This window comes from Saimiri boliviensis, chromosome 1 (assembly GCF_048565385.1).
Source record: "Saimiri boliviensis isolate mSaiBol1 chromosome 1, mSaiBol1.pri, whole genome shotgun sequence".
NCBI classification, from domain to species: domain Eukaryota; kingdom Metazoa; phylum Chordata; class Mammalia; order Primates; family Cebidae; genus Saimiri; species Saimiri boliviensis.
The window spans coordinates 178,923,536-178,944,822 of record NC_133449.1 but is presented as its reverse complement, the minus strand read 5'-3'; the positions used below and the strand labels follow the sequence as shown (position 1 = coordinate 178,944,822).

Here is a 21,287-nt window from a genome sequence, read left to right as displayed (position 1 = left end):
TTATTATGTGCAAATCTCATGTCCGTAACAAAAAGCTAAAGGTTTTTTCAAAGCAACATCATGTCTTGTATTTGTTCTGATCCTATATTAACGCCTTCGAGTGTAAAGTAGAATGCAATAAACACCTGATGGCTAACTGATTACTGGGAAAAAAAAATCCCATGACACACATGGGATTTTTTTCTCTCACATTCTGATGTCCCTTGGTTATCTACACAGCCAACACTGGACAATCAAATGACAGTGGAGTGCCTCTATAACCCTTTAATAAAGTTCCCAGTGTTGTTCACTCTCCCCATTTTGTATAGTGCACATGTGCCGCTGAGAATTCTATAGGAACCAAGCGGTAAGAAAAGGGATCAAGTTTGCCAACTTTTCCCACTTCATCCAACTTATCTGCTTATCTCTATAAGTAATAACTATAGCTCTTGAGCATTTGCTATATGACAGGTTTTGTATAAAGACTGTTATGCTTATCAGCTCATTATAATCCTTATAACAATCTCAATAAACTAGGAACTACTATCTTTACAAATGACACAACTCAGGCATAAGATCAGACAATCTGTCCGAGTTTACACATCTAGCAAGTGGTGGAGGAGCTTGGATCTTAATTCAGGCAATTTAACTCTTGAGCTGTACTCCTAAAACCACTATGCTGCATTACTATTTCCTAAAATTTCAAGTTGCTTGGAACAGGCAATCAAGTCACAGCTCAAAGTTTTATATCTGACAGGGAGAGTAAAACGAATTCATGAATAGCTACTGTGGACTTTGAGGGAATTATCTTATGTGCTGTACATTTAGAACAGGTGAATCCCATGTAGAATGCAAACCTAGAAAGTCTTAATATAGACTTGATATTTAAGATATGCATTGATAGTTAAAAAGAGTTTCAAATAGGTTAACAAAAGAGAATTCTAGCATGGTCTAGATGCAGAACTGGAAGGTAAAACAAAATAGTCTGATTTGGCTATAATCTAGAGTACAAAGGAAAAAGGCCAAAAAGGTAGGCAAAGGACCTGAATATATGGGTGAGGAACTGCTTTGGTAGGAAGTACGGTTTACTGTCAAAGAGAATAATAGTCATCACATGTGTGTTTAAAAACCAATCTTTTGGCCACACGGAATGGATTAGAAGAGAAACTACAACTAAGATTAGTTAGCAGGCTATTATAACAGATCAGACATAATAAAATAATTAAGTCCTAAACCAGGGAGTGAAAAAGAAATGGCTGAGAGAGACCATAAGGAAATATGTGAACATACATGTGTATGCCTAAATCAGTGACCTAGATGACTTTAGCAACTGACTGCAAATCCTGACCAGGAAATTCAAGAAAAAGAGAGTGAGGGTACACATGTAACACCAGGTTTATAAGCCTGAGTAACTAAGAGATAAGAATGTCATTAGTCTTAATACAGAAATGGAAGAGTCAGGCTGGGCTCAGCATCTCACACCTGTAATCCCAGCACTTTGGAAGGCCGAGGTGGATGGATCATGAGATCAGCAGTTTGAGATCAGCCTGACCAATACAGTGAAACCCCATCTCTCCTAAAATACAAAAAATAGCAAGGCATGGTGGTATGCACCTTTAGTCCCAGCTACTCGGGAGGTTGAGGCAGGAGAATCACTTGAACCCAGAAGGTACACTGAGCTGAAATCGTGCCACTGCACTCTAGGCTGGGCAACAGAGCAAAGCTCTGTCTCAAAAACAAACAAACAAAAAAAACAAAAAGAAGAAATGGAAGAGCCAGGAAGGAGTATGAATGTTCTTTGAATTGGGGTGGCAGAGAATAAATGAGCAAAAGTCTAGAATATAGATCTGGAAGTTCTAAGAATGGACATTTAAGACGCAGGAGAGGATGAAAGCTACTACTGTTCTGAGTTTGCTGGTGTTGAAGGAGGGGTACCACTACACTCTGAAGAATATAAATTACTTTGAGCCTTACCGTATCTTCCAGATTTTTTTCAAATTCTTCTAGAAATCGAGTCATAGCAGGGTCACCTTCAAAATCATTAAAATGATTATTTACCCATAATAATACAATCCGCGTCACCTGTGGAAACATAAAAGAGGCAGCATATGGTTAGAAGAGGCATTCCTTCTGCAAAAGTAGATTCCAAAAGCATGTCTAAAACTGATGGGGAACTGACAACCGTCTTGTTCCCTCCCTCATATAAAAAAAGGCTCATTGTAACAGAAAGCCATGCTTTAGTTTGAGCTTTTGCTTCCCTGTATACACAAATGACAGAGCCAGGACTCTGTCCACTCAGTGAGAAGACACAAGCCTGTTTGTTAAGATGAAAGAAGTACAAAGAATGTATATTACAGATAGCATCTTACAATGCAAACTTCATGTCATAAAGCAGGCAATCCTATCAATCAAAAATCCCTATCAAAAGTGTTTCCATGGTCAAGAACATGTTTAACCAAAATTGTAACAAAAGCAAATCTGAGTCTGGTGCGGTGGCTCATACCCACAATCCCAGCAACTCAGGTGGCTGAAGCAAGGAGGATCCCTTGAGTTCAGGAGTTTGAGACCAGACTGGGCATAGCAAAACCCTGTCTCTAAAAAAGTTAAAAAGCAAAAACTCTTACAAATCTGAAACTTCATTATAAACTAAATTTTCAAACTGCTAAAGCATTTACTTTGCTCCAGAAAAGTTAAACATTAACAAATATAAGCTGATTTGAATAAAGTGCCTAATAATGTAAGGAAGGACTCATTTTTAAAATTGTGGTAGAATCCACATAAAATTCATTTTAATGATTTTAAAATTCATAATTCAGTGGCATTTACTACCTTAATAGTATTGTGTAACCATCACCACCGTATAGTTCTGAGTTTTGGAACATTTTCATCACTCCAAAAGAAAACCTCAAACTCATTAAGCATTCACTTCCCATTATGCTCTCTCTCTCTAGCCCCTGGCAGCCACTAGTCTGCTTTTCTTTTTTTTTTTTTTGAGACCGAGTTTTGCTCTTGTTACCCAGGCTGGAGTGCAATGGCCCGATCTCGGCTCACCGCAACCTCCGCCTCCTGGGTTCAGGCAGTTCTCCTGCCTCAGCCTCCTGAGTAGCTGGGATTACAGGCACGCGCCACCACGCCCAGCTAATTTTTTGTATTTTTAGTAGAAACGGGGTTTCACCATGTTGACCAGGATGGTCTCGATCTCTCGACCTCGTGATCCACCCTCCTCGGCCTCCCAAAGTGCTGGGATTACAGGCTTGAGCCACTGCGCCCGGCTAGTCTGCTTTTCTATTTGTCTGTTCTGGATACTTCACATAAATAGAATCATACAATTCATAGTCTTTTCTCACTCTCTTCTTCTACTTAGCATAATGTTTTTGAGGCTTATCATGGTGTAGTATGTGTAGGTACTTCTTTTCTTTTTATAGCTGAGTAATACTTTATTGTATGGCTACACCACATTTTGTTTATCCATGATGGACATTTGGGTCATTTCTACCTTTTGGCTATTGTCAATAGCGCTGCTATGAATATTTATACACAGGTTTTTGTTTGCACATCTGTTTTTAATTCTTTGGGCATATGTCCAGAATTAGAATTGCTGGACTATACGGCAGGCGTCCCCAAACTTTTTACACAGGGGGCCAGTTCACTGTCCCTCAGACCACTGGAGGGCAGCCCCATACTGTGCTCCTCTCACTGACCACCAATGAAAGAGGTGCCCCTTCCTGAAGTTCGGCAGGGGGGCCAGATAAATGGCCTCAGGAGGCCGCATGCGGCCTGCTGGCCGTAGTTTGGGGATGCCTGCTATATGGTAACTCTATTTTTAAATTTTTGAGGAACTGCTCTAACTTTTTCCACAGAGGCAACACCATTTTACATTCCCATCATCAGTGTGTGTAGGGTGGGGGTGCGAAGACCAGTTCAATGTTTTCCTATCATTGTCAATGTTTGTTACTTCCCCCCCCCTTTTAAAAGCCAAACTAGTGGGTATAAAGTGGTATCTCATTGAGGTTATGACTGCATTTCTCTATGATTAATGATGTTGAACATCTTTGTCATGTGCCTGTTGGCCATTTACATATCTTCTTTGGAGAAATATCTATGCAAGTCCTTGGTCCATGTTTAAACTGTGTTGTCTTTTCATTGTTGAATGGTAAAAGTTCTTTATATATTTTGGATATTAAACCTTTATCAGATATATAATTTTCTGGCTGGGTGCAGTGGCTCACACCTGTAATCCCAGCACTTTGGGAGGCTGGGGCGGGCAGATCACTTAAAGTCGAGAGTGCAAGACCAGCCTGACCAATATGGAGATACCCCATTTCTACTAAAAGTACAAAATTAGCTAGGCATGGTGGCACATGCCTGTAATCCCAGCTAGATGGGAGGCTGAGGCAGGAGAATCACTTGAATCCGGGAGGTGGAGGTTGCAGTGAGCCAAGATCATGCCACTACACCCCAGCGTGGCCAACAAGAGTGAAACTCCGTCTCAAAAAAAAAAAATAAAGATACATAATTTTCTCAAATTCTGTGCATTGTCTTATCTTTCTTGACAGTGTCCTTTGATGCAAAAATAACTTTAATTTTGATGAAGTAAAATTAATCTATTTTTTCTTTTGTTACTTGTGCTTGGGTGTCATATTTTTTTATTTGAGAAACCATCACCAAATCCAAGGTCATGATATTCTACCACTATCTTTTCTTTTAAGGTATTATATTTTTGGCTCTTCTGTCTCTGACACAGTTTGAATACATTTTTGTACAAGTTATAAGGTAGCAGTCCAATTTCATTCTTTTGCATATAATTATTACTAAATCATATTTTTGTTCATTCCCTAAGCATGCCTTTATTTTCTTGGCAACCAAAGTAAATATATTTAATTCTAACCAAAAAATGGCAAGAGATAGGCAAATCCGTAGTTTTAGACAGTAATCTCCTAAATAAAAGAATTCCACAGTCTACCTGCATCCAATTTATTTTCTTTAAAATCTAACTCAAAAAGACACCAAGCAATTATGATTCTACTTTTATTTTATTAAAACAACTTATTTCTTACCAATTTGTGGAGGTATAACTAGTCTTTCCATTAAATGTACAAACATATCCCATGAAATGAGGTAAGATGATTTAATTAAAATAGTGAACAACATGTAATACAAAAAAATACTCAAAAGGTAGATTTAAATAAGTCACAGGAGAGATCAATTAAGGTTTAATAAATTGTTTTCAAATGATTATGAAGTCTGTAACTCAAGAAAATAAAGACATTCCCATTTTGAAGCTTAAAAACAATCTAGGCCCTCTTGAAAAAATGTATTTGATGAATAGTCTTTCTAAAATATTCAATCAGTTTTTAAATGTTTTATTGATCTCCAGAAATTATAAAATATTTCGGTGAAATTCTAAAATACTCTCATGTAACTTTTATGTTTCCTAAATTTATAGCTTTACCAGAGCTTTATTTCAGTTTTCGCCTTTTAAGGCTCTTATCCACTTTTAACATGCTCTTCTGTCATAAACGTAAGCATAGAATGTCTACATTGGTGGTTCAGGTTCACTAATTTTTTAGGTGAACTGAATCTTATCATAATAAACACGTACTCTATCAACTATAAAAGTTTCATGAATAAAATTTCAAGTTAAAATCACTTTCATCCCCTTTATAAAACCAACCTTATCTCTTAAGCTGTCGATCTTAAACCATTCCAATAGTTTGATTCCAACATCCAAAGGACTTTCAAGAAATGTCCTATAAGTTAACAGAAAATCTTCTATATAAGTTGGATCCACAATAGAATGTTCTTCTATTAAATGCATTATGAGACGCTCAGGTGTTGCCTAAAAATCCAAGGATAGGAAGGATGAGAAAATAAACCACCCAAGAACCAAAGAATTACTGTTGATTATTCCCCTTTGCAGTTACTCCATTAGATAAGTCCTCAAAGTAGACTTTGGCCTGTAAATCCTTACTGCTGGAAGAATTGGATTCTAAACTTAAGTGTAACCCATTAGCACCCAGAGGTTGAGAGAGAGAAAAGGCAGAGGAATAAATAGCCAACAGCACTCACACAGCTGAAGCTGTTTTCACTGGCATTTCATCATAGCAGGACCTTTGAACTTCACTGATTTAGTCCTGGTGTGGGCTGTTACTGCCACTTCTCCTACAACTAGTGCATGTACTTATTGTCTCAAGGCAACAAAAAAGGTGAAAGTTAAACTAAAGAAAGAAAAAGAAAGAAAGAGAAGAAAGAAAGATAAAAGAAGGCTTTTCTCCAAGTTTAATCCACCTCAAAAATCTTTTCTGTCCAGGCTGTAGGAGGAACACACCAGTTCAAGAGAGCCTGTTTTATTGTTGTTACTTCCCAGAATAAATGTTTCCTTTCCTATGGTTCCTCTCATACTGTTTCCTCTCTATGCTAGGGCACCATATTGAGAGGAACCAGAAGTTCTATAGACAGTTTTGAAATTAATTCAGTATTAAATGCTTATCTCCAAATTTATAAAAGAATATAAACATGCCGGGTGCGGTGGCTCACACCTCTAATCCCAACACTTTGGGAGGCCCAGGTGGGTGGATCACCTGAGTTTGAGATGAGCCTGGTCAACATGGTGAAATCTTGTCTCTACTAAATACAAAAATTAGCTGGGTGTGGCGGCAGGCACCTGTAATCCCAGCTACTGGGGGAACTGAGGAAAGAGAATCGCTTGAACCTGGGAGGCAGGGGTTGTAGTGGGCTGAGATCATGCCATTGCACTCCAGCTTGGACAACAAGAGTGATACTCTTGTCTCAAAAGAAAAAAAGAACATAACCATTCATTTCCATATTGCTCTTCTTTGATCTTCTGAACCAATGTTTATTACTCTTTGTAGCTTTTTTAAAGGTGGGCACACAGAACAAATACAGAAACAAACCAGATGTTAAGCCTGATATAAAAACTGTTACTCATAACCCCCAACCTTCATGTGTCATATTAATCCAAACAATTTCATTGTTTAGAATAACTGTATGGTAAACATACATTAATACTAATAATGTTCTTATCTAAGAATTCATTAAAAATAAGGTACTTTATTAAAAGATACTTTAATTATTAAAAATAGGGTACGAAAATCGTTTCTCTCAAAGGAAGTCAGAAGCAACCTACTTAAGAGGGAAGAAAATCATAGGTCATTCGTATTTTCCTATTCTCCTACCCTGGCAAAACATTCTAAGCCTAAGAGTACCAAACTGGTTTTATTTATTCAGCCCAATCCTGGTTTAGGATCACTTAATTCCATTTCCTAGAATAGCTAAGTCAGGGATGGGAATTGGTCAATCTGTTAAAGAGAGGCCATTATTTTGACTGGCAAAATCACAGAAGCAGGGTCCCTATAGAGACTAGGTCACACATTCAAAATTTTATTTAAAGATGAGCCCTTACCTAATTAGACTTAAATCTATCTTACCTCAAAATGCCCTGCATCCCAGCCACACAAATTTCCTGCTCTTTAAAATGTATTATGCAATTTTATATAGCACATGCATATTTCTTTGTCTGGGTCACCCTTCCTCCCTAAAATTACTTCTTGCTATTTCTTCTAGCCTAATTTAGATCCCTCTTTTTATGTCTCTCTTGCTCTTCCATCTTGAGATTTATCAAGTCATGCTGAAACTATCGCCTTGTCTTTCTTGAAAGACTGTGAGTTCATTGATGTCAGAATCTAAGTATATTATTAGTACCTCCCAGATCTCACAGAGGGCCTAGCATAGAGTACCACAAAAGAGTTTGAGAGCCCACCTCGACATCCTAAAGTGCTGGGATTACAGGTCTGAGCCACCATGCCTGGCCTTGACTAGGGGATCACTTGAGGTCAGGAGTTAGGTACCTCAGGACAACATGGCAAAACTCCACTTCTACTAAAAATACAGAAACAAGCAAAACAACAACAACAACAACAAAACAACAACAACAAAAACAAAACAGAAAACCCCAGCTGGGTGTGATGGCATGTGACTGTATGGTCACAGCTACTTGGAAGGCTGAGGCACAAGAGTTGCTTGAACCTAGGAGGCAGAAGTTGTGTGAGTCAAGATCGTGCCACTGCACTCCAGCCTGGGTGACAGAGTGAGATTCTGCTTCAAAAAAAAAGTCAAATGAACAATCCTTCTATGAGCAAAAGATGGTTAAGATTTGCAATTAAATCTGAATATGAAGATTGTACTACAGTAAAAATAATACATTTTCAATATTTCTGTCACAAAAGCAATCCATCATTGTGCAATCAGAATCTGCAAACATTTTAAGATGTGTATAAACTGATGGCAATTTTATGTTCCTTCAAGTATTTTTGATGTTCTGAACTTTCATTAAAGGTATCACTACAGTATTTAAAATCTACTGTAAAATACATTAAGAAAGTGGGATGCTAGGAGACAGGGTGCACAGAGGTAGAAAGCAGAAGAGATGGCTGGTGGTGTTATACTGGCATGGTAGAGATGGTTTACAATGAGCAAATAATATACAGAGTATAACAACAGGTATTATTGAACAAAATATTTACAGACATAGAAGGGAAAAGACCCTAGGGAAAACTGCGGTTTTGGTACCAGAACTGGAAGTATAGGTAATACTAGAATTGAAACTAATGGTTGTTTAATAGTTATAAATGTGTATGTGTGCATAATCAATACATACATATATTTCCTAGTTCTGATGAAAGACAAAGGCAATGACACTTCAGTAGTAGTGAATATAATGGGTGCCCAGATCTTGGTTGATAAATACTACATTCGGCTAGAAAGATCCAGGGTCTTCTTGAGAAATGGCCAGTCCCAGAGCTGGTACAGTTTAAGTTCACGATGAGCCTTATTATTTGCCAGATCGTACGGGAGGTGCTCAAATAATGGGGATGCGTCAAAAAACCCAAGAGTCAGTTTAAGAGTCCCATTGGCTAAATCTGGGACAATTTGAGCATCAGAATAATAATGATGGTAACATACGTTTATACCAATACAAATAAATTAATGGAGAAGAGATAGTTCATTCCTTCAATAAAATGGTTAATAAATGCAGAATAAATTATTTTAAAAATCACCATCTCAGACAAGAATAGTAATGGAAGTAAAAAGTGGTGAATATTAGTTTGTACTCAGTACATACTATACATAAACCAGAAGTTTGAGGATAGTATTTTGATACTGTCAGAACATCTATTCACCAAATATTTATCAGTTACAAAGGGTAAAATGATGAATTTACACTGAAGACACTGGGCAGACAGACACCAACATGATCAAGTAATCATGGCTAACTTCACCACTGACAGGACAACAGGCTGACATTGTGTGCCCTCCGAGTTCTAAAGAACTCCTGCCAGGAAGCCTGACTTGAATCTATCTGGGTCATAAGAAAGATCTAGAAAAATTCAGGTGGAGGGTAATCGTACAGGATATAGGAGCTGTATTCTTTAAAACTGCTAAGAATATGTAACAACAGGGAAGTACTGAGGAACTGGTATAGGCTGAAGTGACATGACAAATGACAACTACATGCAACTGTGTTCTAGCATAACATTCTAGACCAGAAATAACAATTATTGTTGGGATAGTTAATGAAAATCTAAATAGGGTCTCTGGACTGAATGTGTGGTTTTTTGTTTGCTTGTTTGAGATGAAGAATCACTCTGCTGCCCAGGCTAGAATGCGGTGGCGTGATCTTGGCTCACTGCAACCTGCATCTCCTGGGTCCAAGTGATTCTCATGCTTCAGCCTCCCAAGTAGCTGGGACTACAGGCACCTGCCACTATGCCCAGCTAATTTTTGAATTTTTAGTAGAAACGGGGTTTCACCATGGTGGCCAGGCTGGTCTCGAACTCCTGACCTCAAGTGATCCAGTCTCCTCTGCCTCCCAAAGTGCTAGAATTACAGGCATGAGCCACTGTGCCCAGCCCTGAATGGTTTTATTTTAGCCATGTTTATTTCCTAACTTGAAGGGTTCTATGGTGCTTATGTCAGAGTGTCCTTGTTTTTAGTAAATACACAATGGAATATTTAGGAATGATGAGGCATCACATTTGCAGAGTGCTCTCAAATGGTTCAGAAAAAGACTGGTGATAATGGAGCAAATGCAGTGAAAATATTAACAGTTGAGGAATCGAGTCACAGATCTCGCTGCTGTTTGAGCAACTTTTCTAGTTTGAAATTCTTTAGAAATAAATTGCTAAAACACATGGGTCCTCACAAAAAGATAAAAATGAATTAAAACAAAAAAGCATATGTGTAAGTCTATGGTAGTCCACCAATATGTTCATCATTTCTACATACAAAGCTTACAGTCATCCGTTTAGGAAAAGAAAGATCTCTGAGTAACAGCCTGACTCTAAGGGAAGAACAAGTGTGAAATCAGACTTCAAATTATCTCTCTGACTTAACTCCTTCATATTATTAAGTAAACTGCTTCGTCTGCAATTAACAGTGACACTAATTTTGCCAAGACTAGCTTGAAAAGAGAAACAATTATGTGTTTATTTCCCCCCTTTCGACTATAATTGTTCCGTTTATATCCAAGTCTTTAAAAAGACAGGAGGGGAGAAGGCAAAAATAGAAGAAGGTAGAACTTACAAACAGGAAAACAGTATGGGGATCAATACTCAGACTCTACATTTGTGCTAAGGCTTTTGATTTACCTCATTTAGCCATAATAAAGCCTTGAATTAGCTCCATATTCAGATAAGAAAAGTGAGGTTCAGAGAAGTCAAATGCGTATTTCAGTGCCACAGAGATCCAGAAGCATTCTGCATCTTAACCTAGGATTACTTATGCCTTTATGGCTGGTTCTTAAATTTTATTTTGTTTGTAAATACTGCCGTCGTTGATGAAATCAACTCCCACTCTCAGTGGCTTACAATATAAGTTTGAAAAGGAAAACTCTGACCATTATATTCTAAAATAATACCCTACCTACACTGATATTAAATGGCAATAAATTATCCTTCACCATTAAAATGTGTAAAAACTCTCTTAGAAAAAGACCAAAGAGCTAACATTTATTTAAGTTAGATTCCAAAGTGTTAATCAATTATCTGGCACTACTTAAAAAGTGGTTTAAAACACGATGAAAGCTCTACTGTATCAGTGACTAGAATAAGAAGTAAAAACACCCACCTTGATTACAATGTGTCCTTTCCTGGTTCCACTCCGGTCTAGTTCACGATGCTCATGTACCATAACAATTTCTCCCTCTTCCTCAACTTTATGGGTATTTTTTTCCACATGATTTAAAATTCTCCAATAATCTTGCTGAGCTATGCAGACAAACTGTCCAAGAACAACATGGGGACAATTAATGAACCTATAGTACATAAATATATCGCTATGTACTAAGGCAGAGCACAAAGGTAAGAAATCTAGTGGCATTAGTTTCTTTTCACTTAATTCCTTTAATCTTTAACAAAAATGAAGGTGAAACAATTCACATACGAAGAGACTAAAGAAGTCTAATCTGTTTGAATTTTGCTCCTTAAAAGGAGAAGTGAACTTCTACTTCTCTCAAAACTGACACTATGTAAAGAAAACATGAAGCAGGAGTAAGTTAGAAACAAACTCACAAGTTCCTATTTCTTTCCTTTATTTTTTTTTTAAAAAGAACTCTGAGCTGACTAATATCAAATAGAAATATAACACACCAGCATTTATTTGGTATAGTCTCTTTTGAAAATGTATAGCTTTATAAACAGCCCACAAATATTTGAGGCAGATACAAAATCTAGTTTCCTTTATCAACTGTGAGCTATTGAAAATCTTAATTCTTAAATAAAGGTATTTTATTTTAAGGAAGACAAAACAGGCTCAGCTACTTTAAATCAACAGGCAAGCAAGAGGACTTGACCAAAGAGATAGTCTTACCTGACAATCATCTACTTTAGTCCTGACAATTCCATGCATGTACTGCTTATCCAGAGTGGGAGTAATTCCAAAACTATTTCCCATAAACAAATTTTCAACTTTTCCATCTGGATGACTGATTTCTACAGTGCCGTTTAAAATAACATACCATGAGTCAAGCTATAGAGAAAAACAAAGGTTTTATGAATCTTTAAAAAAAGGTAGTTATATGTTAACTTTGAAAAAGAATCTATCAACATACATAACTTGTATAATTTAAAAAGGAAAAAGGAGGATCTGGTTGTATTATTAAATACTCTGTAACACCCTATGCTTTGAGCCTATGCAGGCTACTAAAGTTTATTTTGCTCTTTCTTCTTTTAGTCACCAAACAAGAACTGTCATAATTGACCAGATTCTCTAAGACAACATAGCATAATGTTCAAGAGCACAAACTCTTGGAATGTTAATCCATACAATGCCACTAACTAGCTAAATGACTTTGGGTAAATTATTTAACCTCTCTGGGCCTCAGTTTCTCTATTGCTCCAATGGTTGTAAGGAAAGTAACTATCATAGAACTATTATGTTAATTAAATGAGTTAATACATACACTGTGCTTACAATAGTGTCTGACTAAATAAACAAATCTTTAAGAAAAACAAATAGATAGTTAATGATTATTTCAGAAAGACTAGTAAAAGCCTAAATTTTATGGCATATATGACAAAAGATTCAAAATGTTAAGAAAATGATGCCTTTATTTATGCAGAAATATTTAATGCTTTAAGAATTTATTTATTTATTTTAGAGATGGAGTCTTGCTCTGTTGCTCAGGCTGGAGTGCAGTGGTACGATCATAGCTTACTGTAGCTTCAAACTCTTGGACTCAAGTGATCCTCCTGCCTCAGCCTTCCAAGTAGCTGGGACTACAGGTGTGCACCACCATGCTTGGCCAATTTATTTTTTGATAGAGATAGAGTCTTTCTATGTTCCCCAAGGTGGTCTTGAATTCCTGGTGATCCTTCCACCTAGGACTCTAGAAGCACTGGGACTATGGGCATGAGCCACTGCACCCAGCCCAAAGATGTATTATAAAGGTATACTATCTATCAATGAAAGACCACTTATTTTCCTTTAATATCAAACCTTCTTATAAGCCTGAACCTTCAACAGTTTTAATGTGATTTAAGGGAAATCAAGATGGTTGGTTCTGAAGGGTAATCAACGGCAATAAAGTTTTTTTTTTTTTTTTTTTTCACAAAAGTATACCTTTATTATTTTAAAAATAAAATACACTCACTACACAACTTGTAGATTATATAAGCTACTGGAGGACAGGGAGTGTATCTGGTTTTTTCACCCCTATATCCCCGTATCTAGAATAGTACTGTACCTGGCACAAAGTAGGCATACCACAATTTTGCTGATACAACTGTGGAAAATTAAGAGAATGCAAAAACTTCTAGAAAATAGAAGTTACTTAAAATCCCACTGTATACAGTTGTTTAAAGCTTATTCCTCTCTTCTGTACATATTTTATATTATTGAAATATTTAGAATACCCTGCTTAAAAAAATTAATACTACATTCATTTGTTCATCAAACTGTTTGGGGGAGCCCATCCTGTATGACAGATGTCTTCTAGGATATGGGGAGAAAACATCTAAACAGAGCGTAGAGACAGGGATCCTATCTTCAAGGAAACTATCAAATAATTTAAAAAATAATTTGAATACCTTTATATTATATTCAACAGCTATATAATAATTTACGTAACTATTGCTTATCACTGGAGGTTTTGGTTATGTGCAATTTTTACTTATATGTTATAGTATAAAATTATGTAATTATATATAACAGATTATATAAGTATATAAATATGTAATTTATATATGTGCTGCAATGAACATCTTTTGAAATCACTCTTTTGAGTTTTACATATGTCCTCAGGTTAGACACTCAGAAGTGGAATAACAGGTTATGTTAAGAATTTTTGCCAGGCGCGGTGGCTCAAGCCTGTAATCCCAGCACTTTGGGAGGCCGAGGCGGGTGCATCACAAGGTCAAGAGATCGAGACCGTCCTGGTCAACAAGGTGAAACCCCGTCTCTACTAAAAATACAAAAAGTTAGCTGGGCATGGTGGAGCATGCCTGTAATCCCAGCTACTCAGGAGGCTAAGGCAGGAGGATTGCCAGAACCCAGGAGGCAGAGGTTGCGGTGAGCCAAGATCGTGCCATTGCACTCCAGCCTGGGTAACAAGAGCGAAACTCCGTCTCAAAAAAAAAAAAAAAAAAAAAAAGTTTTAAATAATTTTCTGAAAATACTATACCAATTTACATTCCCACTAGAAGACAATGTTCATTTACTGAAATCTCAGCATTTTTACCCATTTGATATGAAAAATAATAAAGCACTTCCTGATGGCAATAATACCTTTCAATCCCTTTGCATCCTTCTTCCACCCATTCACAAGCTGTCATCTGAGCATTTTATAATACAGAATTGTCACCTATATCCTTCAACTGCCAGCAGTTCCCTAGGATGCACTGGTACCAATACACTTTCCTCATTCTTTTCCTTTTAAGTGTATAATAGAGACAAGGAATGAGAAGAATTCTTGATAAACATTTTAAACAATAATGATTTAATTATATAAATAGAAAAATGTTTAAGAACCCTTTAAATCTATTTAATCTATTTAAATTACAACCTAATTTGAGAAGTAAAAACATCTGGTTCACTGAATATTATTCATGGAACATCAACTCTGTGAAAATCTCCTGTGAGTAAATTAAATTAAAAAAATCAGGACCCAAAAATAAGGATTACAAATTAAATTATTTTATAAGTTAGTATCCATAAGAAATGTGTATGATTTATTTGCTGACCTACCTCTTGCCCATCTTCAAGAATAACAGCTCCAGCCTGTTCTACCACTTCAAAAATCATGACCGAGCAGAGTTCTCTCCTTACAGACATGGTCATGTTTGCAAAAGCAGGGAGCTGGTGCATAAACTCCAGTAATTGTTCTGTAACAAAATGGAAATTCTGGTATAAAGGCCATTGAGGACTGTACTTAAAAAATAGAATGAAAGCTAGAATTCAATACCCAATTTCCCAATCAACTTATCAACTTATAAGTTTCTATTGCTAAAGTAGAGAAACTAAGGTACTATTTGATTACTGATTTTTAAAATCAATTTTTTGATTTATACATATATTCAGACTCACATACAAATATGGGCATACCGGAAGATATCAGAATTCACAATCTCCAGAGAGAACCAAGAAACTATGCAGGTTCAGATGAAAGTAGAGAATATATCTAATATTCCTAGCCACTCCATGGGTTTAGTGATGGCCTTTGATCTAATAGATTGGTGAAAAGTCTTTTGTCTAGTTTTTATTAAGCAAAAGTATTTTAAAATGCCATTAATAAATGTCAAAAAGTAATTAAAACAGGGATAGTAAATGTGAATTCTAGCTGAAAATTTGTCTGATTAACTAGGTAACTCTCTTTAACCAACTAATGTTTATGTGTGCCTTAGACCATTCCCTGGTATGAATATATGTGTAAGGAAGATATAAATATAAGGAAGAAACACATATAAGCAGCCAGCAAAGAGATTAACTACAAGGTGCTATATATCCATAGAAAATATGAATTAACTATATCTTAATTTTTTTAGTTTTATGAAAATAGTATAGTATATAATTCTGTATCAGTAAAAATGCACTTTCAATTTCTGTCCAGGTAATGTTCACAACATGAATCCACAATGCAAGTTATTTAACTATATCTTTAGAATAGCAAGGAATGTTCAAATACATTGATCTTTACTCACATAATTTTTATTAGTAGCAGCCTCTTTTAATCGGAATGATGGCTATTATAAAAATGCAGTCTAAGATAAAAATCTTAATTAAATCATGACAATATATATTTGACACTAAGTGATCTTTCCTCCTTAAAGATAACATTAACATCTTTAGTATCATTCAACTTCCCAACTACAGTAACTAATTTTGTAAAAAATTACATAAAGAAAAATTTATGTTTTAAGTGTACACACAACACATACATATATTTAAGCTAGGCAAATAAAAGTATGAATTTACAAAAATCTTCAAGTTTTTCAAAAAGCAAATTCACAGACACTGAACACTGCACTGTGCTTGTGCTTTAAATGTCTTACAGACATGAGGGGAAAAAAATCAGTTTAACGAAATCAAAGCTTTTGTTTTATATACTGCGGCAGCCAACTTCAAAGATGGCTCCCAGTGACCGCTGCCTCCTGACAGTCATGTCCTTGTGCAGTCCCATTTCACACTGTATTAGAGTTACTTGGTCTAACAGAATTTAGCAGAAGTAATGATGCGTTACTCTTGAACACAGATCATAAAAAGCACTGTGGCATTTGCCTTATTCTCCCTTGGATAACTTACTTAGGGGGAAGCCAACTGCCACGTTGTAAGGACAATTAAGCGGTCAATAAGAGGCCCACATGAAGAGGAACTGAAGGTCATCATGCACCAAAGCCATGTAAATAGCCATCTTGGACACAGATTCTACAGCTCAGCTCAGGGAAGACCTGAATGGCTGCAGCCCTCTGTCAATTCTGATTACAAGCCAGAACCACGCAGCTAAGGTACTCCTAAATTTCTAACTCACAAAAACTATAAGATAATGGTTTAAAACAACATATATTTATTAAGTTTTAGAATAATTTGTTATGCAGCAATAGATAACCATATAAATTAAATTACAAATTCTTAGGGTGAACACATGTATTTCTTACCAATGTCATCATCAGTTTTGTCTGCAGGCTCTTTTTCAAGACATTCTCGAACAAGATCTCGTCCCTGCAATGGATCTGTTCTGTCAATCTCTTCATCTTCCTCTTCGTCATCCTCAGAATCAACAGGTCCTTCTGGAAGACGTGTCAAATCTACATCTCCCACCTCACTCTCCGTAGCCTACGAAAAGAAATCTTGATCACTTATCGTTTCATGTTAAAAATATTATAAGTCAGTCTGAATTAAGCAAAACTACCCCTCCCTACAAAATATTAAAAAGACTTAGGCAATATATGCTGCATCAAGAACACAACAAAATTATACTTATTTATAAAAGGTTTCTTTCTGCCCAAAATTTAAGGCTTGTCTTTCCACAATGTAACAACTAGGTGATAACTCAGAGTCAGCAAATATAAAATGGTCAGGAGACTCAAACATCACTTAATGTATTAATACCTGTTTTCCACCAAACACTTGTATTTCATAAAAGTTTACTACAGAGTTTACTAAAACATGAAGTACCGGAAAGAAAAAGTTTACCTACAATCACCTTATTAGACCTATTAGTCTATGCTGGGTACTGTGAAGAAGATACTGTTCTTTCATCACAGAGGCTTAGGCTTAGTAGAGCAGGTAATCATATAAATTAAGAACAGAAGTTTAAAGTAAGGTAAAGAATAGTACTAAAATACTTTAAAAATAGACCCACTGTAAAGGACTTCATTTCCCAGTATCTTACTGTTGGATCTAAAAGTGTGCAAAGAGCTGTGATTTCCAAATCAATCTACAAAATGACCTCAAACTTAAAACCACAATTTGGAAACATGTGTCACATATTTGTAAAGAAATTATAAAAATTTTAAAAAACCATAAATTAAAAAGTAATTCATAGAAAATAATGAAAATGTTTTTTAGAAGATAAAACTGTCCTAAGTAGATTCTAAAAAAGTTCTGGCCGGGCGCGGTGGCTCATGCCTGTAATCCTAACACTATGGGAGGCTGAGGCAAGTAGATCATGAGGTCAGGAGTTCAAGACCAGCCTGGCCAAGATAGTTGAACCCCTGTCTCTACTAAAAATACAAAAATTAGCCAGGAGTGATGGCAGGAACCTGTAATCCCAGCTATTGGGGAAGCTGAGGCAGGGAATTGCTTGAACCTGGGAGGCGGAGGTTGCAGTGAGCCAAAACTGTGCCACTGCACTCCAGCCTGGGCGACAGAGAAAGACTGTATCAAAAATACATATATATACACACACATATATACGTATTTCTAAATAATATACTTGATTCATATTGTTAATGAAAAAGCATGAACATTAAGGCATTATAGAAAAAATGAGTGGACATACAAGAATTCCATAAATAAAAAGCACTTAAGTATTAGTGAAGACTACAGAATCTTAAGTATCTCCTGTTTTGAACATTTACTGTTTTCTCTGCCAAGATGATCGTGTTTTTTTCTTTTTCTTTTTTTTTTTTTTTTTTTTTTTTTTTTTGTGACAGGTTCTTGCACTGTTACCCAGACTGAAATGTAGTGGTGTGCACTGCAGATCTTGGCTCACTGCAGCCTCATCCTCCTGGACTCAAGCAATCATCTCTCCTGAGCACTCTGAGTAGCTGGAACCGCAAGTATGTGCCACCATACCCAGCTAATTTTTTAAATTTTTGTAGAGACTGGGAGAAGGAGGTCTCCTTATGTTGCCCAGGCTGGTCTCGAACTCCTGGACTCATGTGATCCACCCACCTTGGCCTCCCAAAATGCTGGGATTACAGGGTGAGCCACTATGCCCAGTTGATGTTCCTTCTTTTGAGGACTACTATTCCTCTCCATCTTAAACCCAGAGATTCCAGTGGGAAACAGTGTCCTGCTCCCTAGCTATGTAAACTAAAGTAGAAAGAGCTTTTCTCTAGATTTCTGTACACAATTAGATCTGGAAACAGAGCATCCTTTCTGCCCGGCCTGAATATTTTTGAATAATATATGGAACCACAAACTTGTTTGCAGTTGCTAAATTGGAAGAATCTGAAAGTAGACAGCCTATAGCCATATGGAAATGCCTTTCTATAAAAGGAGAAAATGAAACCAATAGGCAGGGAAATGGGAGGCGAATGGGGAAGAGGACCCTGAACAAGAGAGGCAAACAAAGACCCAGAGCAACAAAACGACAGAAACAGAGTATGCAGGACAGAGAAAGAAAGAACACTGTGACAGAAAGTGTCACAAAGAAAGCAAGCAAGGAAAAATACGCAAACCATAAGGCGCCAAAAGACCAGAGACAGACAGAGGCAGATACACCTGCAAGGATCCAGGTACCCTGAGGCTAGAGTTGCCTCTGCTTTGTCTGGTGGTTAATGGCTTTACATTTTTTCATTTTTTTTTTTAAAGACAGGGTTTCACTCTGTCACCCAAGCTATGTAGTCATCAGTGATATGATCACAGTTCACTGCAGCCTCAGGTTCCCTAGTAGTTAGGACCACAGGCACTGGCCCCTTAGCTTTCGTTAATTCAAGTTAAGCCTCCGATACCTACAAATGGAAGAGTCTGGATCTGTTTCCTAAGATCATATTTTATACTTCCTTTGGATTTCTGCACAGCTTTAACTGATAGTCATTTAACAATCCAAACTAAATACTCAAATTGTGATCTTTAAATTAGACAAGCTGGTTTTTAAGGGTCTGAGATTGTCTGAATGTTTACATCTCCTCAAAATTCTTACGTTGAAATCCTAACTCCTAAGGTGATGTTATTAAGTGGGGCCTTTGGGAAGTGATCAGGTCATGAGAACTCTCATGAATGGGATTAGTATAAAAGAAGCCTGAGGGAGCTCATTCACCCCTTCTACCCTGTGAAGCTATAGTTAGAAAGTACCTCTGTCAACCAGAAAGAGGTACCTTTTCCAGACACGAAATCTGCTGCTGGTGCCTTGATCTTTAACTTTCCAGCCTCAAGAATAGCGAGAAACAAATTTCTGTTGTATGGAAGCTATCCCCTAGTCTATACAGTATTTTGTTACAGCAGCCTGAATGGACTAAGATAGTCACATGGGGCAATTCTATCTCATGACTGATTAGTATGCTCTGAGCTGTTTTCTGGCTATGAAATTTTAGGGTTTAAATGGAGTGTGTGTGTGTGTGTGTGTGTGTGTGTTTTATATATATATATAAATCGAGTTTTGCACTTGTTACCTAGGCTGGAGTGCAATGGCGCAATCTCGGCTTACTGCAACTTTCATCTTCGGGGTTAGTGATTCTCCTGTCTCAGCTTCCTGAGTAGCTGGGATTACAGGCGCCCACAACCACCCTTGGCTAATTTTTGGTATTTTTAGTAGAGACAGGGTTTCCCTGTGTTGGCCAGGCTGGTCTCAAACTCCTGACCTCAGGTGATCCACCTGCCTCGGCCTCCCAAAGTGCTGGGATTACAGGCGTGAGCCACTGTGCCCTGCCTGAAGTATATTTTTGAATAATATATGGAACCACAAACTTGTTTGCAGTTTATAATCCCTTTTCAAAGACAAGTAGTTTTAAATTTTAAAATGTGTACATGCTAAAAAGACTTGCTCAAAAACCTTATTTACATATACTGATTTAATCTAAGAAACTAACAGGGTAAAAAACCTAAAGCAATATTTTCTATAAAATTTCTCAATACGTAGAAGAGCTCACTCCTGGTACATCCCTTGTTTATTTTATCAAACTTTAAGTGTAATCTGCATTAAAAATTCAGGTTTTTAAACCAATCTTAAATAAGGTTTTAATCCCCTGACCCAGATTATTTCAACCTAGTCTCATTACCATGTTTTAGATTATGTCTGATAAAAAGATAGATGGCTCACAACATAAAAAGGCAAGATAAAATTTAGTTATAGGGACAGTAGGTAAGGCTAATTATCATCTGCATGAAAAGCAAAGACATTAAAAAAGACAGTTCTTTAGGAAGAATGGAATTCATGGGTTGGGACTGAGAGAAGGCTACTAAAATAACTTTTTTAAGAACCTTTTAAGATCAACTGCAAAGGAAAGAATATAATCTACCCTTTCAACTGCCTTTGTAGGCCAGGCACAGTGGCTCCTGACTGTAATCTCAGCACTTTGGGAGGCTGAGGCAGTCAGATGGCTTGAGCTTAGGAGTTAGAGACTGGCCTGGCCAACATGGAGAAAAACCCTATCGCTACAAAAAATACAAAAATTAGCCCAGTGTGGTAGCACATGCCTGCAGTCCCAGCTACTCATGAGACTGAAGTAGGAGGATTGCTTGGGCCTTGGAGGCAAAGACTGCAGTGAGCAGAGATCTTGCTGCTGCACTCCAGCCTGGGTGACAGTGAGAACCTGTCTCAAAAATCAAAACCAAAACCCCCCAAAAAACCATAACTGCCTTTCTTATACCTGTACTTTTTACATAGTATAAAAAGAATAAAATTAGTTAAGAAAATGCACTAAACTACTAAAATATTAACAGTATACAAGAACATAAGCTGATAAAATAGCAATTAAGAATAAAAAATAAGATTGGTAAAAAACACGCTAGGAAATTTAAAAGAATTTTTTTAACTTAAAATTAAATAAATAAAAAAATACATAAAGACTAATTCCTTTATTAAACAAAGGAAAGCCAAGTCCTTAAGATAAAGGTAGATATGATTATGA

At 36.8% G+C, this 21,287-nt stretch overlaps 1 protein-coding gene across 17 annotated transcripts in view; it reads right to left on the bottom strand.

The window, feature by feature from the left end:
• RAPGEF6 (Rap guanine nucleotide exchange factor 6) overlaps positions 1 to 21,287 on the bottom strand; it is a 246,205-nt gene that overhangs the window by 103,395 nt on the left and 121,523 nt on the right. For all 17 annotated transcript variants that reach the window (XM_074381725.1, XM_074381732.1, XM_074381717.1 and 14 more), the window contains 6 exons: positions 16,647 to 16,824; positions 14,740 to 14,876; positions 11,866 to 12,024; positions 11,125 to 11,277; positions 5,654 to 5,818; positions 1,954 to 2,061 (listed from right to left, as the gene is read on the bottom strand). In XM_074381725.1, coding sequence (XP_074237826.1) covers positions 1,954 to 2,061; positions 5,654 to 5,818; positions 11,125 to 11,277; positions 11,866 to 12,024; positions 14,740 to 14,876; positions 16,647 to 16,824 — 900 coding nt within the window. The remainder of the gene's footprint in view (positions 1 to 1,953; positions 2,062 to 5,653; positions 5,819 to 11,124; positions 11,278 to 11,865; positions 12,025 to 14,739; positions 14,877 to 16,646; positions 16,825 to 21,287) is intronic.